Source organism: Stylophora pistillata, chromosome 5 (assembly GCF_964205215.1).
Source record: "Stylophora pistillata chromosome 5, jaStyPist1.2, whole genome shotgun sequence".
Classification (NCBI taxonomy): Eukaryota; Metazoa; Cnidaria; class Anthozoa; order Scleractinia; family Pocilloporidae; genus Stylophora; species Stylophora pistillata.
The window spans coordinates 29732736-29748998 of NC_142523.1; the positions used below are offsets into that span (position 1 = coordinate 29732736).

At 38.3% G+C, this 16263-nt stretch overlaps 2 protein-coding genes across 2 annotated transcripts in view; one reads left to right on the forward strand and one right to left on the reverse strand.

Moving 5' to 3' along the window:
* Positions 1 to 16263, forward strand: part of LOC148731343 (sorting nexin-5-like) — a 301059-nt gene that overhangs the window by 127394 nt on the left and 157402 nt on the right. The window lies entirely within an intron of this gene.
* On the reverse strand, positions 1452 to 12623 carry LOC148731350 (neural cell adhesion molecule 1-B-like). Its single transcript, XM_088760326.1, has 7 exons — positions 12333 to 12623; positions 8347 to 8553; positions 7720 to 7875; positions 6223 to 6534; positions 4617 to 4769; positions 4242 to 4409; positions 1452 to 3541 (listed from the first exon to the last, which is right to left on the reverse strand). Exons 1-7 carry the CDS (start codon positions 12394 to 12396, stop codon positions 3519 to 3521), a joined length of 1083 nt encoding a protein of 360 aa, XP_088616452.1. The 5' UTR covers positions 12397 to 12623; the 3' UTR covers positions 1452 to 3518.

A 16263-nucleotide genomic window follows, 5' to 3' on the forward strand; every position in this document is an offset into this window, starting at 1 on the left:
ATGCTAAAACCAAACGTTTTCGGCTGTTTGTCATCATCAGGGTTGAAAGTGTTGACCGTCTGTACATACATATATATCTCATGTGATTCCCGATGGGAAAAGTTTGGAGACATAAGAAATGACTTGTTTGTTCAAAGTGGAGTGGAATTGTTGGATCATTAGCCCCTCGACGAACCTACGCTTGTGGAATGTTTCTGCTGAGGGGAGAACACGGCAAGTGAAAGAATGTGATGGATTTTCCCGCAAGTGTTTTGCAGGTTCAGAGGTGTGATTAGGACAAGTCTATATTTCTTTTACAGGTAATACATACCCTTGCAGCTTTCCGTTTTCTGAATGCTCCACGTAGTTGTTGTCGATTTTGTTTTGATAATCTCGCGCTAGTGTCACGGACTTGTGAAGATGAGAGTTTTTTTTTCGTCCTCAAGCCTTTGTTTGTTTTTTACAGACGGATTAATATAAAGATTTAAGGGAACAGCATTGTATTTTAGAAAGGGCTTTCATCTTTAAACCCATAGATTTCGCCTGAACCGACTGTTCCTCAAAAGGGTCTGCAGTGAAATAGCGAATGCTGCACAGACGGCTAGAGTTTGTTGGGTTCTCAAAATCGGATCGCGTGTTTTTCACGGCTCTCGTCCATAACCTAGCGAAATTAGGATCTTCGGGTCATTTATGAAGGCTTACACCATCGCTACGCGTATTGGAACATCCACCGGCCACACATCGTTGCGGTATTATTGTATTTTTGGGGCGCGTTTTTTATTGAAGAAATCTCGGTGCTCTTGTGAAAGAAATCTCAACGGAAGTTAAATGAGCTCTCCCTTCTACGTCACTTCCGTTGGGAGGCAAAGCCCTACGCTCGAACCACACGTTGAGAAAAGTTTCAAATTTAAACGAAAACGACAAAAGATTTACCCTTTCTTTCAACAGATTTGTTTTACTTAAGTTGTTATCCGTCTTTTCTCAAAAAGTCATCACAGGCGAGAGAGTATCCCTTTAAGCTTGAATTAACAAATGGTGAACGGCATATAGCGTATACTATGGAGTTATGGATGCACGCGGGAGGTTGCTAAGCACGAAAGAAACGTAAGAGTCGCACGAGGCGATAGCCGAGTGCAACTCTAGCTTCTTGAGTGCTTAGCAAACCTCCCAAGTGCATCCATAACTCAATAGTGCACGCTCTGGCGTTCACCATTTGTTTTATAACATAACATTGATACATTGGAGGAACAGAAGTCCTTTTATTGAGCTACATCGCAAAAAAATGTTTTGTGTAGTCTTACATGACAAGAGAAAACAAGCGCGCGAAAATTCATTCATAACAACGAACTGCACACCAGCAACTCGATAAAGTTTAATCACGCTTCCTGAAATACCGACCAAAATCCTCTTTAATTTATGAGCTCTGAATCCAACAAACGGTGAAAGAGTTCAGCAAAACTATGAACAAACTGTGGTGTTTACCATTTGTTTTATTAACATAACATTGAAACATTGTAACAAGAGTTCCCTTTTATTTAAAAAATCTTACGTGATCAGAAAAAACAAGCGCGCGCGCAAAAATAGACTTAGCATTTGCTCATGTCAGCAGCATATACCCATTGGAAAATAGGAGATGATGAATTAACCAATCAGAGCGCGCGCTTTGCTTTAGTTATGATATAAGTGAAAATGGAAAAATCAATAAACGAAACTTCAAAATGTGTCTCTTACGACTTGTTCCGATACCAGTGATGAAAAAGAATAAACTTTCGACAGCACTAACATAACAGCTTTCACAAAAACAGTATTTTCAAATAAAATTGCAGTTTCTGTGCTATCCTTAAGCCCTATAACAAAAGCAACAAAAATGACTGGGATTTGCCACACGCGTACAGTGCGAGTAACCATTCTAAGCAACAGGGGCTCTCCCACTTTACGCGAGCGCACTTGCCCTCTTGTGCCAATTCTGTAGTGTCTGTGGAACTATAACTAAAATTCATTCGACCGTCAACCCTAGGAAACACAAAACGTTTGTATGTAAGACTGAGAAATTAATACTTGTATCATCATAGTGTACGATACACACAATGGGGTGAGCAGCGGAGAAGGCAATAAATGCAATGATGTCATTTACTTAAAATTTACAAGTCTTTTAAAAAACATGGGCCATCTTATGTCAAAAGCCCTCTGTACATAAGTCTTTCAAAACAATATGCAGCACAGCATTTAAGCTCTATGTAGCTTAATGTATTGAGAGAATTTAACTGTACATACAAAAATCATGGTAATTGTACTTTTCAGCTGTTTATACGCAGCATCAGTGAACAAATAGGAAAGAGGTGAGAAAATAAAATATAAATTAGTGGTCTGCATACACTGATAGAGATGAGATCTACATACAACTTAATGGTACAACAGTCTCTCCTATGGGTACTGAGTAAACTTTATTTAAAACATAGAACTTATTTATAAAGAAGCTACATAGAGAGAATTTATAGTACTGCATGTGGGTCATATGCCCACGAAAGATCTTTTTGATTTATGATTTTTCTTCAGCATTGTTGCCCATATTTAATATCAATATACATTTCAAGATTTTAAAACCCACAATAGGTTGTTTTTCATTTTGAACATCTAAAATGCAATTCTCCCCACTAACAATTGGTGTTTCATCAATTGATACCTACAGTGTACATGTACTAGTTGATATTTTACTTTCTTCTTTTACACGTAGTTTATCGCTTGCTCATGAACTGATCAATTAGATTAAACAGAAACTAACTACGTTTTCTAATAAAACTACATGATTTGTATATTCTGTATAAAAAATGGAAATGAAATGCATAAAGAGGACCTATTGAATCGTATTCATTACTGTTTCAGACCTTTTTCTTTGTCCTTCTTTCTCTTTTCAGCAATGTGGATGATTAAGAAAAGAACAAGGGCTTTAACAACGATACCAATAAAAGGCCACAAAGGGCCCAATGGATGTGTTAAAACAAAACAAAAAAGCAAACAATAAAACAACATTATAACATTGATAGGTCAAACCATATGTTGAACAAAATCTATGAGAGGCTGAGTGATTTTTTAGGACTGATAATGTAGTATAACTTGCAATCACATGATATGTCGTGCTAAGAAATGCCATCATTCAATTATATTTTGAATCAAATGAAAGCAACTGGCATTTGAAGAATGATAATGCTGATAATAATCAAAATAACCAAAATAGTATTAATATAGACACTGATAATTGTAGTGTTATGGATAATGCTCAAAATGATGACAATTATAATTATTATAATAATAAATAATGGTAACATGACCAAGTAGATTCCAATTGGGTCTGACTAATCGTACCGGTAATTAACGAAATCAGACAAACATGGAGAAGGAGTCTGATCAGTCAATCACAGCTGAAAAGTAAAGCTGTAAGTACAAGCATGGTTGTTGCTATGGTTATTGTGATAAATTCTGTGATTGGTGGATATATAAGCTGAGTGGACGTAGCATGATTGGCTGCTTTAGCTGTCTGATTACAGCCAACTGTCTGATTTCACTGCAAAGGAATGATAAGTGAAAAATAAAGCAACAAATGCACTGATCCCATTTAAGGAAATTGCAATGACTATGATCACACTAATAATAATGATAATAATAACAACATTACTTGTGTGCTACTACATGTAAATGCAGCTGACAGTGATAATTCTGAGAAAAATTGGACATAAATGTACATGTAAACCATTTGTTACCTTTCTATAATATCAAGAAATGAATAGATATTCTAGTCTTTTCGGATAAGGACGAATAAACCGTAGGCCCTGTCTCCTGCAGGGTTAGGGGTAGGAGACGTTAATTTACCACGCACAAGATAACTGCGTGGTGGATGTTCTCCCCTGGGATTGGATGGGTGGCATGTATTTCTAGGGGGCGTAATCAGCCTCAACAACCCGAGTTCAAATAAAGTTACCTACCCACTACCATGACATAATCCTTTCATCCCTAACGGTGACTTAAGCATCTACACATAGACTGTAATTTCTCCAAGCTTACAAGACCACCTTGAATCAAACATCAAGGTGACGAGAATTAAGGAAATGATCACCAACTAAAGAGTTTCTTGATTTTTCGACAAATTCTCCTCCTCAGTAAAAAAGGATATATATACAGAAGAGAATGAAGAATCTAGATGTTGTCGGTGTTGGGGTACAAAGTGCTAAGCAAGTAAAATGATGAAAGTACACGTAGAGCCTCACCTCTGACGCCAAGAATGAATTGCTGGCATTTGTCTTCTACATTTTGGGAGCAGTTTGAAGGAAGACAACAGTAATAAAATCCACGATCAGTATAATCCACTCCAGATAGAGTCAGAATTGATGTGCCAAATGCATCTTGATGAATCTTGTAGTGTCCACCTGATCCATCTGACAAGAAACACAGCCAAGGTAAAGTGAGACAAATTCATTTCCTCAAGAACAGATCATTTCTCTGTCTGTCTCTGTTTGATCACAAAAAAAAAATAAATAAAGATAATGAATAACTTATATTGGCAAATGATGACTAATCCTCAAAGATTGTGCTGAACTGTTTTAATAGGGACCCTTGATGAAATGAGCATCTTTAAAACTTACTTATGCAAGCCTGAACACTGTCTTCATTCTGCTTCTTCACCTTCCATTCTACCTCCAAAGGAAATCTTTTCGCAGCACACTCAAACGACACATTGCTTCCTTTAGAAGCCTTCTCCTTAATGTCTTCCTTCGGCTTGGGAAGCCAAGGTACAACTGGAATAAACCAATGACCAGCTATTACACTCGAACTGTCCAAGTAATTAACGGCAAGACATACATGTACATTTCATAATAATAATAATAATAATAATAATAATTTAATATTGCGCAAATTAACATGTCGATATGATCAAATGTGCATGATAACACTTTCCGGGTTACTTTGGCCTGACTGCATCAGCAGTTTACAAACAACCAAAGGAAATTTATTTAAAGATGCACCCTCCTCCCCCACCAATCCCCAGTAAAAAGGCCAGATCACATCACAGTAATCTCCTGAGTGCTTTCTTTAACGCCCCCTGCTTAACCAAATTAACTAATTAATAGATGCAGGAGACGGGACCTACGGTTTATTCGTCCTTATCCGAGAAGACTAGAATGTCTATCAATTTCTTGATATTATAGAAAGGTAGCACATTCTCCTCAGTTTTTTTTTAAGACCTTGACTGTTGGTCCGGCTGGGGCTCGAACCATCGACCTCGACCTCCCGCATAACAGTCCAGCGCTTTAACCAATTGAGCTAACCGGATGGCGGTTAGGCATTTACCTTGGTTTACAAGGAAAAAATGGTAATTACAGAATCGACGTGCCGTCTATGTACAGTACATGTAATGTAAAAATTGGGCCATTCAAATTTCACCAGGACACTGTGCTGGGTAGCCTTAAAATTTTGTGATCTCTAAAGCTGAATGAACCTTCCCAGGTATGCTGTACCAAGGAAAATGTCTCACTGGACCAAATGCTTTCCCCTCAACTCCCAGAAGTGACTGCAATGTAACCTCTCCATACAAATTTAAAACTCAGTCTATTCAACCAACAACTGAAGCAAGATGTTTTTTCCTTCTCATGACAAGAGTCAAACAACAAATATTCTGGGATCACTAGGTTCATACAAAGCAATTTATCAGTTTAAAGGTGTTAGCTATGATGTAATTATAACAAATTCTCTAAACTAGCTATGATGAGAGATTTACATTTCTAATCAGATAATCAGATGCTGATACAGGTATTTCTAGAAATAAATTATAAAACTGTGTTTTCATCATGGGTACTTTACTTTCTATTTAATAATGGTATGGCTGTTGGCAGTCAGGGTACTTTAATTTTTGTTTAATAATGGCATGGCTTTTAACAAGCAGGGTATTACAGAATTGATTGAATGCTTATTAGCCCAAGCAGATTCTTAGTGGCCATAAAAAATGTACAATGCAGCTCTTTTACCCCTTTAAACTCCCATGAGTGATTAAGACAGAACTTTCTCTTCACAGTATCAAATGAATACAAAATCACACTGACAAGTCATGAGAAGAAAGAAAAATATCAATAAGGGGATAATTAGTTGATTCAATACTAAATTCGCCGAAGTAACAGCTAGCAGAAGAATTGAATGGCAGACAGTAACAAGAATTACTTATGAGGTCTTGCTGCAATAGTTCATTGTACTTACTCTTAATAACTGTGTAATCTGTAACGTTGTACTCCTTAATATGCCTCAGCCTTACTTCCAAAAGGCAGGTGTACTTTCCCCCTTGTTGGACATCAACCTTTGTAAGCTTTAGTAGGGCTAAAAAGTCCTGTTGCACATCTGGATCTGGATTCCGCACACTCTCCAACAACTTCCCATCTTTAAACCAGGAAATCCTCTTCAGTGAGGTGCTGAATTCATTTCCGCTTCTAGTTAGGTTGCAGAAGATTATAATGCCGTCGTCTGGATTAAGAACACTGGAAACTGAGACTTTTATTATTGGAATTTCATTTCCTGAAATGCAAGAATGTGTAAACCATTACATGAAGATTGTAGTGGCCGACACAAGCGAAGCAAAATTTCGACAACTATGAGTTTCGCAAATGAAGACACACTATGAAGCGAGGATATATTTTACGGACAAGCCTTGAATCGTTTTATTTAACGTAGTCGTGGTATCCAAGTACTTATCATAAACTGAAATATGAATTTATAGGGAAGAAGCTCAGCTAAATGCGAATAGACAAACCAACATTCCAAAGATTCCAATATAAAGGCAAGATGCAAAGCTAGCTAAAAACTCAAACAAAAAACTCACAAACTCACAAACGAACTATATATGAGCTCAAGGAAAGGAACATTAGCACTCACATAACACTCCCGCTTGTAAGAATTGAACCAAAACAAACTTCAATATAAGGTAGGTATTCGGAAGCGAAACGGGAAATCCAAACAGACACTTTTACTCTAACACAGAAAACTGTAGTCTTACGACAACAACCATTAAACAAACCGCCAAATGATAAACTAAAAACTTCAACTACTCTCCTCTAAAAATCACACACGTCAATGTTAAAAAAGGGTCCGTGTGATTTGCTTACGATATTACTTCGTAATCTCAAAGCACGCACACACGAGTCGCGCGTGCACAAGTTTGTCAACGTCTTCTTAACAGTAGGCAAAAGGCGTGGCAGCCGTTACAAAGATGAAGATTATTGGCCAAAAGCTCAAGCATCAGGTGGATAGATTTTTCTGTTAACAAATACAATTTCTTTCCCAGTTGGAATGGAGATGGCTTATAGAAATATTTTGCTGCAAAAGGATTTTTATAAAAAGGTACTTTACCATTTAAGATGAGGGCATAACTTTTTGATGATCACTCACCCTACATGTAAATTGCACATTCAAAGTGAAAAATAACAGGAACTTTGACTCTGAACAATGGCAAGTAATCACACTACAACTTAACAGCTCATCCTATTCTCAGTGCTTTAAAGGAGATAGCAGTAGTGTTTTTCCCCTCAATAAGATGGCAGTCTTCAGAAAAGTTACCCCCATCCCTTGCATTTCCTTCTGTTTTCTGACAGTTTATTTTTACTCAATTCTATACTATGTGGATAGACACGACATACATAATAGACTTATTTATGCTGTGAGAGTACAAAGTAGTGAAATTTCATCCGAAATGCACAGACTTACTTGTAATAACGCTAACACTAAAGCCATGCCTCTTTGGTGAGCTTACACTTTTCGCAAAAGCATGGCATTCATAGCTTCCAAGATCACCATACTGACTGTCATCCTGAATTGTTACATTCTCCAAAGTCATGGTAGTGTACAATTTAATGTTTCCTCCTACAACGAAAGCAATTAACTTGTTTGCAGGAGGAGAAGAATATGGCTTTGTACTGTACAAATTATAGAGGGGGAGGGGAGAGGGAGGGGAGGGGGAGGGGGAGGGAAGGGAAGGGGGAGGGAAGAGGAGGGGAGGGGAGGGGGGGTCCTGATCCCATTCCAGGCACAAATTGATAAAAAATTATCATGGCATCAAGTATCCAAGAAAGGAAAAGTTCAAATCTCTCTTGTTATATGTGCGAGGTTTCAGGAAAATCTTGATGTTCTGACAAACTTAAGGGAATAAAATTCATGGGTCACATATGATTCAGGAGGGAAATCATGACTCAACCTCGTTCACACTATTTATGACGATTTTAAGAATCCTGCTTTGGGAGTAAAGTCTGAGATCCAGAGGTTGTTTTGTTTTGTTTTGTTTTGCTTTGTTTTCTAGAGCCAGAAACATTATCTGTAATACAAAGATATACTCACTTATATTCTCTGTTCTTTGATTAAACAAAAATCTATCCCCCTCTAACTTTCTGTATCGGTTAAGATCATCTCTCCTATGAAACTCTATTCTATCTGGTTGAAGTTTACCAGATGCATCAAATGCAATGCAAGTAACGCTTGCTGAGGTGTACTGTGGTGGGTAGATGTTCTCTGGGAAAGGTTCTATAATTGCAAATGGTGGTTCCCCTGGAAAACAAAGAAAAAAAACGAAAAAGAAAAAATGTACACTTACATCTATTAAACTGCAGGAACTGCATATACATGTATATTTGTATCTAGAAATGAGAAACTGGGGTGCTTTTCTGCATGGGGCCGGACAGATGTTAATTTGAAGCTGTAATAGATTTTTGCCCATATTGTACCTTACGAAGCTGTAACGCACAATGTAACCATACCTAAGCTATCTCTAATTGATATTTAAAAAATTGTAAGCCAAAGTGCACAAGTAGATCACTCTAAATAGTTCACACTGCTTTTTGTTGAAGTTCGAATAACGCGCATAAAAATTTCTAGATCATTCCGTTATCAGGTATTGTTATTTAGTAACTGCCCAAACACAGATCCAAAAACAGTAACATCGCAAGTTGTGTCATTTTCAATGACAATTTTTTTAAAAATCGTCCCTGCCACACTGAAACCATGTATTTTAATCCATCATGACATGAAAAGTTTGAGCAAGACTATAGCAACGCTTTGACAAAAAAATATTGCGATCTCAGAATTCCAGCACAGCAAAAAAATGTGATTTTCAAATTAGTATATCTTAAAGTCTATGTAATGGCGTAAAAATTCTTAGCGCATGAAAACAGTCTTAAATTTCACAAATACGACCTCAAACATCTTTCACTTCCAAATTCATGTATACGATCTTAAGGCCAACGAGCTTCTGAAATTTCGTAGAACAAACAACACAATTACGTATGTGGTGATAGTACTCAGTAACGCTTTTAGATTTTTTCGATCAGTTCATCCTAAACTTTTAAAACTTCAAAATCAATATATAAGATTCAAGACACCACCTGCCATTTGTAGGTACAGATTATTCACTAATCTGTAGGTACAGATCATTCACTAATCTGTACCTACAGATTAGTGAATAATCTGTAAGTTGCGCGCGCAATACGTGATTTCCGGTGGAGCAATGTCAAGTTCACGGACACCGAGGTAAGAATGGCTTCTCCATTCGCTTCATCGACCCAGGGAGAAATTGAGAAACTACTTGAAGATAAAGATTCGGAAAATACTAAAAGAATGTATGATGAATCAATTATTGGATTCGGTTTTTGTGATACCCGGAATAATCAAGGTCTCGGTTAGTGTTATCAGCCTCAGACTTCGGCCTCATCTGATAACACTTACCTCGACCTTGATTATTCCGGATATAACAAAAACTTCATTAAAATTATTTAGCATGATAAAATTCACTAGAATAATGATTTTCAAGAACTGCAATTATTTCATTATCAGTCTTGAGCATGAACACTTCATTATGCAGTTTTTCTTCATGATACTGCACGGAAACTCTCCACTGAAGTATTTTTTTCGTTCGATATCAGTCCTTTATAGTAAACTGATATGCTGGGAAAAAATAAAAGCAATGTCTTAAGTCCTGTTTCCTTATTTGGTTATAAATAAACCTATGCAAGCCCTGAAGGTCACGCCAGAAAGACTGGATTAATTGCAGCGTAGCACAAGTCACGACGACACTCTGGGGACACTAAGAACCACAATTCTGACCGGATGGCCAATGCAGAAGGATCAAGTACCAATCAAGATCCGGGACTAGTGGTCTTACCGCGACGAACTATCAGAACACAATGGCGTTCTTTTCAAAGGCTCGAGTGTAGTCATCCCCGGCTAAGTTACTGAGACCTGAAGTCAAAGCTAGAATTTTTTCCGGGCATTTAGGAGTAGAAGCTTGCCTGCGTAAAGCTAGAGACACTGTACTCTAGCCTGGTATGAATGCAAAAAGGAGTAACCAAATCAAACAATGTTCAATTTGCAACGAATTTGAAGCTAAAAATTAGAAGCTTCTAATGTAAAGCCATGAACTTCCTGACCGCCCGTGGAGTTGAGTAACTGCTGACCAGTTCAGATTTCATGACAAAGAATACATCGTGCTTGTTGACTACTACTCAGATTTCATGGAAGTACAAAAATTGGAGGAAAACACTTCCAGTTCCGTGATTGAATTCTTTTAAGGAACAGTTCAGCCGACACGGCATTCCAGACACACGCATTCCAGACACACTACTGACAACGCTCCTCAGTTTACAAGCCATGAGTTCCATCAGTTTTCAGTCGATTAGGAGTTCACTCACGTATCGTCTTCCCCGCATCATCGCAGATCCAACGGAAAGGCAGAGTCTGCTGTGAAAATTTTCAAGTCTTTGTTCAGAAAACCTCTCAACGACAACAAAGACCCGTAGTTAGCCCTATCGAACCAACGCAACACACCAACAGAGTCCCTCGAAAGTAGCCCTGCACAGACATTGATGTCTAGACGCACCATAACCTTACTACCCTTAACTTCTAACCTACTGCACCCCAAGATTCCAGAAAATGTTAATGCAGAGCTTAATTTGAAAAGGCAAAAGGCTACGTGGTACCATGACCGCACGTCGCGCACCCTACCAGAATTACAAGTTGGGCAAGACATGAGAGTGGCATCTCTTCAGAGGAATCAAAGGTGGAAAGCCGGCGCCTGTATTGAGAAGTTTCAGACAGGTCCTATGTAGTAAAAACTAGCTCAGACAATCAAATATTACGTCGAAATCGGGAATTTCTCAAGCCAGCTGCACAACCATTAGCAGAACAGCACAAACTAGTTGAAAGCAGTGATAGCCAGCTTTCAAAGAGTGTAAACCAGCCTTCAAAGCGAGATGTCAATTCAGCTAATCATGAACCGAAGCCAATATCGACGCCACAGACTGTTCCATTGAAGAAAACTCGCACCAGAGTTGTAAAGCCACCCTCGAAGTTCAGTGACCTTGTTGAGTAGTTTATCGTATGAAAATTGACTTCAGCTCAAGCGAACTCGAAGTCTTCATCAGTTAGAAAAACTGACTATTGAACAGTAACTTTAATAAGGACTTTCGACTTTCAGTCCTGTATGAAGTTCCATTTGTTTTGTTTTGTCCTTTTTTTAAATTTTATTTTAGTCATCTCCTTTTCAATTTGAACACATTTCATTTACGTTCATACGTTTACTTTTGGAAGTTAGCTTGCCCCAAAAGAAGGGAGATGTTACGATAAGTTGTCTTACGTCACTTGTCACGTTACGTGTTTCCTTATTTGGTTATGAATAAACCGGTCCGAATGGTTTATTCATTACTATTTTAACCTTTTTCACTTGTGAAAACAAGACGTAAACTCGAGCAATTTAAATGTTAATGAATAAACACTTGGCGACGCGCTGTCTGGCTGGTCAAGACTTCATTTCCTCAGGAAATATTCATTACAGGTGTTGGCGACCTGAAATTCAGCTTTTAATTTCGCAAACAGTTTGAAAAAAAATCCTTTCCCCGAAAATATTTTGTCCAGTCTAAGTTTATCCTTTATTAAAAATACTTTTACGAGTTGCTACCGCAGACTATAATTTATTCATCGCTAGTTCTACTTCACGTGCAGATTATTATCTCCTTTTCATATGTCATTCGCGCACACCTGGTTTTACATCAAACGTTTTCAGAGTCGACCAAACATGCAAAAACTGAAATGTTCGGACATCATGTCCGATCATAATGTGAAATTGGCCGGACATATTCAAAATTTTGTAGGACAATGTCCGATGACCGACTGTTATTTCCAGCTCTGCATTCAGTAAACCGGCATGTTTTTGTCGCTTTCCTCCCAAGTTTCATTGGCACAATGAGAATTGTTTCGGAAGCTCTCGCATGACAAGTAAAGTTTCTTCGTAGCTACCACTATATTATTGTAGGGTTCTTAATACACATTACCCTTACCTTGAGCCTTCACTGTTGCAAAAATAGTGAGAAACAGAGGAATAATCTTTTCTAATACGGCCATGATGTTCGCCGCACCTAAATCTATCTTTCAGCTTTTGCAGTAAATGGTTTGAAGCCGGGGGTAACATGTGAAGGTGTAGTCTGATCGTCCGGGTGAGTGTAGTCCTGAGAAGGACTGTTGTCGGTGGCAGTGACTGACGTTTCGACAACCTGTGCGGAAGTCATCATCAGAGTCAAGTGAGTGATTGTTGTCAGTAGAATGTTCTTATTCCAGTTCGCGTGAAATGATCGGTTGGTTTTGCCGTGATGTTATTGGCTGTAAGACTCAAGTGTTATTATATAATTTCAGCTTTTCATTAACCTCGGCACCAGGTGAGACTCCCGGCAGACTTGAAATTGAGGCTGTTTGACGCAACAGGCCTGTGCGGGAGTGTGTTGTCGTCTGAGTAATAAATATGTATATGCGCTCGTTGGAAATACGAATACTTTATTCTAGAAACGAGAATCTTTAAATTGCACTGATGTAGTCGCGATAAAATCCATGGAGATAAGTCTTTTCTTTTGTAAGGAGGAAAAGATCTCGCCCAAGACAACTCACAAACTTTTGATTCAAAGTAAAGGAAATGTTAACAGAAGCGTCGAAATTTAACTGACATGCATAAAGCGAAATAGAGTCTGGATATCCATGTTGAACGTACCCTACGGAAACTACCCTCGAGCTTGGGGTAATGATCATAAAATGTCTTTAATTTACAAATCGTAATATTTGAGACCTTTCGTTACCAGCAATTTATCAAGATGACGTGAAAACAAGCTCGTGCAAGCCTTGCGTTTTCCTAATATGGCATATGAAGTCCATTGCAATGCCAGGTCGTCATGACTACGTATTTTTTTTTTTTCAGAATCCGATTGCATTTTGAGCGAACCGGATTAATCGACAATATTCACTGAACCTCAGGCGAATAATTGTTTTAGTATAATTTCAGAACTCACCAACAGAGAAATTTCTAAAATCATAGCATTTTAGTAACATTTATTAACATTTTATTTTAACTTTTTATATAAGCCGCGTGGAGCGGTTTATATAGCGTCATATAAGGAACCGCTCGACCAATCAGATTGCTGGAAACTCTTTGTTCAGCTCTGAGATTATACTAAATTTTTTTTAATACAAGGATCTAACAAAAACTGCTGAAGACCAGAAGAAGGAAATCGAAAATCTTCAACAGCAAATTGCTTGTGTATATGCTTAACCTAAGCTAAAGTAATGTACGAAATAGTACTGGAGATCAGTTTTTGCAAAAAATTAAAATTCTGAGACGTCCTCGGAAGTGTTCGGGTGTCTCCCGATATAATATGGTCTTTGACAAAGGTGCATTACATAGCACAAGAGATAGGGTTGCGTCAGAACTCCTCGGGATATCATTCGGAGTTTTCGGAACATCTTCGCAAGTCTTCGGGTGTCTCTAAATATGATAGGGTCTCAGGCTAAATCATAGCATATAGCGCAATGGTTATTGTTGCATCCGAACTCTTGGAGATGTCATCAAAAATTTTGGAAACATCTTTGGAAGTGTTCGGGTGTCCTCGGATATGATCGAGTTACTTAAAAAAACTCATAAGTCTTTGGAATTTTTAAAACGTCCACGGAAACCTATGGGTGTCTTCGGGTACAATCGGGCCTCAAGTTTATTGTATTGGAGAGCGTAAGAGATAAGGTTACATCAGAACTTCTCGGGATATCAGAAGTTTTTGGAACATCCTCGGAAGTCTTCGGGTATCTTTGGATATGATTAGTTCCCTTAAGATAAATCTCACGCTTTTGCGGCTAGTTTGAATAGACAGTGGATTTTATTCCGCGGTTTCTCCTAATTTTTTTTAATTTGCCTCAATCATTGGACAATGATAACTCTTTTAAACTACAATTTAGTTTTCAGAGGAGACTTAAATGCATACTTGTTTTGAAATTAGATAAGTGTTTAAGGTTTTTCGTCTCTTTTGATGCAAGACGTGGTATCTAAACATTTCTTCGTTCCACTGCAGGGCTTCAAAAGTAGCTTTGACAGAACAAGAACTCACCACTTTTGAACTTGATAAGAAAGTTATTCGGCAAGCTCGGTGAGTGTCAAGTTTAATAAAACAATATAGTTTATGTCCATGGGAATACCTATGTTTTAGGCCCAACTCAGAGTCAGTTTCAAATTTAGGCTCAAGAACAAAAGCTTTATCACCAATATTCAGTATCATCAAGAAGGGCGAGTAGAAAAAAAATACTTCAAAAAAAAAGGACAACAAAACAGTCTGATCAGTCACACGAGCGAGCGGGTTAAACTATATTTAGAGGATTGTGAAAGTGTAGTGCGATCATCCGGGAGAGTGTAGTCATGAGAAGGACTGTTTGTCGGTGGTGGTGACTGACGTTTTGACAACCTGTGCGGAAGTGATCATCAGATTCAAGTGAATAGTTGTTGTCAGTAGAATATTGTTAGTCCAGTTTATGTAAAATGTCGCTCAGTTTTTCCGTGATGTTATTGGCTGTAAGACTCACGTGGCTTAAAGGTTTGAGATACTGCGAACATTCGTTAAAGAAAACGATTTTATAGTACTTTTGCTAAGGTTGGGCTATAGTGCACTGATATGTTTTCTTGTGCTGTCTTGAAAAGTAAGAGATGGCGAAATTTTGGCCAAGCATTTAAACAGAGAGGTATGAACTTCGCTACTACGGTAGTATTCCTTCCTCGTTCTCTGAATTTACTAAGACTTATTTTCCTCTTTGCCAGTTGAAAGAAACGAGGGAATCAGAAGAATGGATGAATAAAAAGTGAGAAAGGTTTTAACGATTCGTAGTTATCTGCGTTCTGTGTTACCTTCATGTCGCAGCTCGAAGTTTGGATAAGGTGATCTACTGGATAATTTTGTTACGGCTTGCATCTGTGGGTATATGTTAACTACCCTTTGAAGAACAGGGCCCAGATCTTTCTTCATTTGTTTTCTAGATATTTTACTTGAGGATTTTCCAGGTAAATTAAAAAAAAAAAAAATTGTACAGATGACCTTCACGACTCGAGTTCGTACCCAATGATGATGCTCCATCTAAGATGAATTCAGCCTCAGATGCAATAGATGTTGCGTGAAGTTTTTGTCGTTTATTTTCAGTCAGCAATGGTAATGTTGTCAGGCTACAGAAATTTTCAGTCAAGATTCTTGTTCGCAAAAATTATCTCGAAATTGTCTGTCGAACACTCGCCTTACACCGCCTTACATTCGCCTTACACCGCCTCCCGGTTAGCTCAATGGAAAGAGCGCTGGACTGTTGTGCTGGAGGTCGAGGGTTCGAGCCCCGGCCAGACCAACACTCAGGGTATTAAAATAATTGAGAAGAATTTGCTACCTTTTTATAACATCAAGAAATGGTCAGATATTCTAGTTTTCTCGGATAGGGACGAATAAATGGAGGTCCCGTCTCCTGCAGGGTTGGGGTAGGAGACGTTAATTTCCCACACACGAAATTACTGTGTGATGGATGTTCTCCCCTGGGGTGGGATGGGTGGAAGGGTGGACTAGCACGTATAGCTTTTATGTTCATTTCTAGCCCCTCCCCACTGCAAACTAATGCAGTGAAAATGGAGTAAATTAAATTAACACTCCATTTTCAGTTTAATAATCTGTACTGTAAGCAGTTTAATAATCTGTGTTGAAGAAAGACCGAGAGAATCTGCTTGCAATGAGTACGACGTTTAAAGTTGTACAGAAAGAAAGCAGCAGAGTAAACCAAACTTTACGTGTAAGTTGCGGAATGTAACACTTTTATTCGTCAATTGAATTTGGTGCCAGAATAGTAAAGCCCAGCCCTTCCTCAAGCAACACGGCTTGTGGATTTGTAAAACCTGCTGGTGTGTAGTGAAACTTCAGTGCGCATGCGTCGCTT

Excerpts from the sequence above, each read along its gene's own strand:
- LOC148731350 (XM_088760326.1), bottom strand. The coding sequence starts at position 12,396 with ATGGCCGTATTAGAAAAGATTATTCCTCTGTTTCTCACTATTTTTGCA. Across the intron at positions 6,535-7,719 it reads TAGTGTTAGCGTTATTACAA|GAAATGAAATTCCAATAATA; the intron begins GTAAGTCTGTGC and ends CTTGCATTTCAG. Across the intron at positions 4,770-6,222 it reads AGATTACACAGTTATTAAGA|TTGTACCTTGGCTTCCCAAG; the intron begins GTAAGTACAATG and ends GGTTTATTCCAG.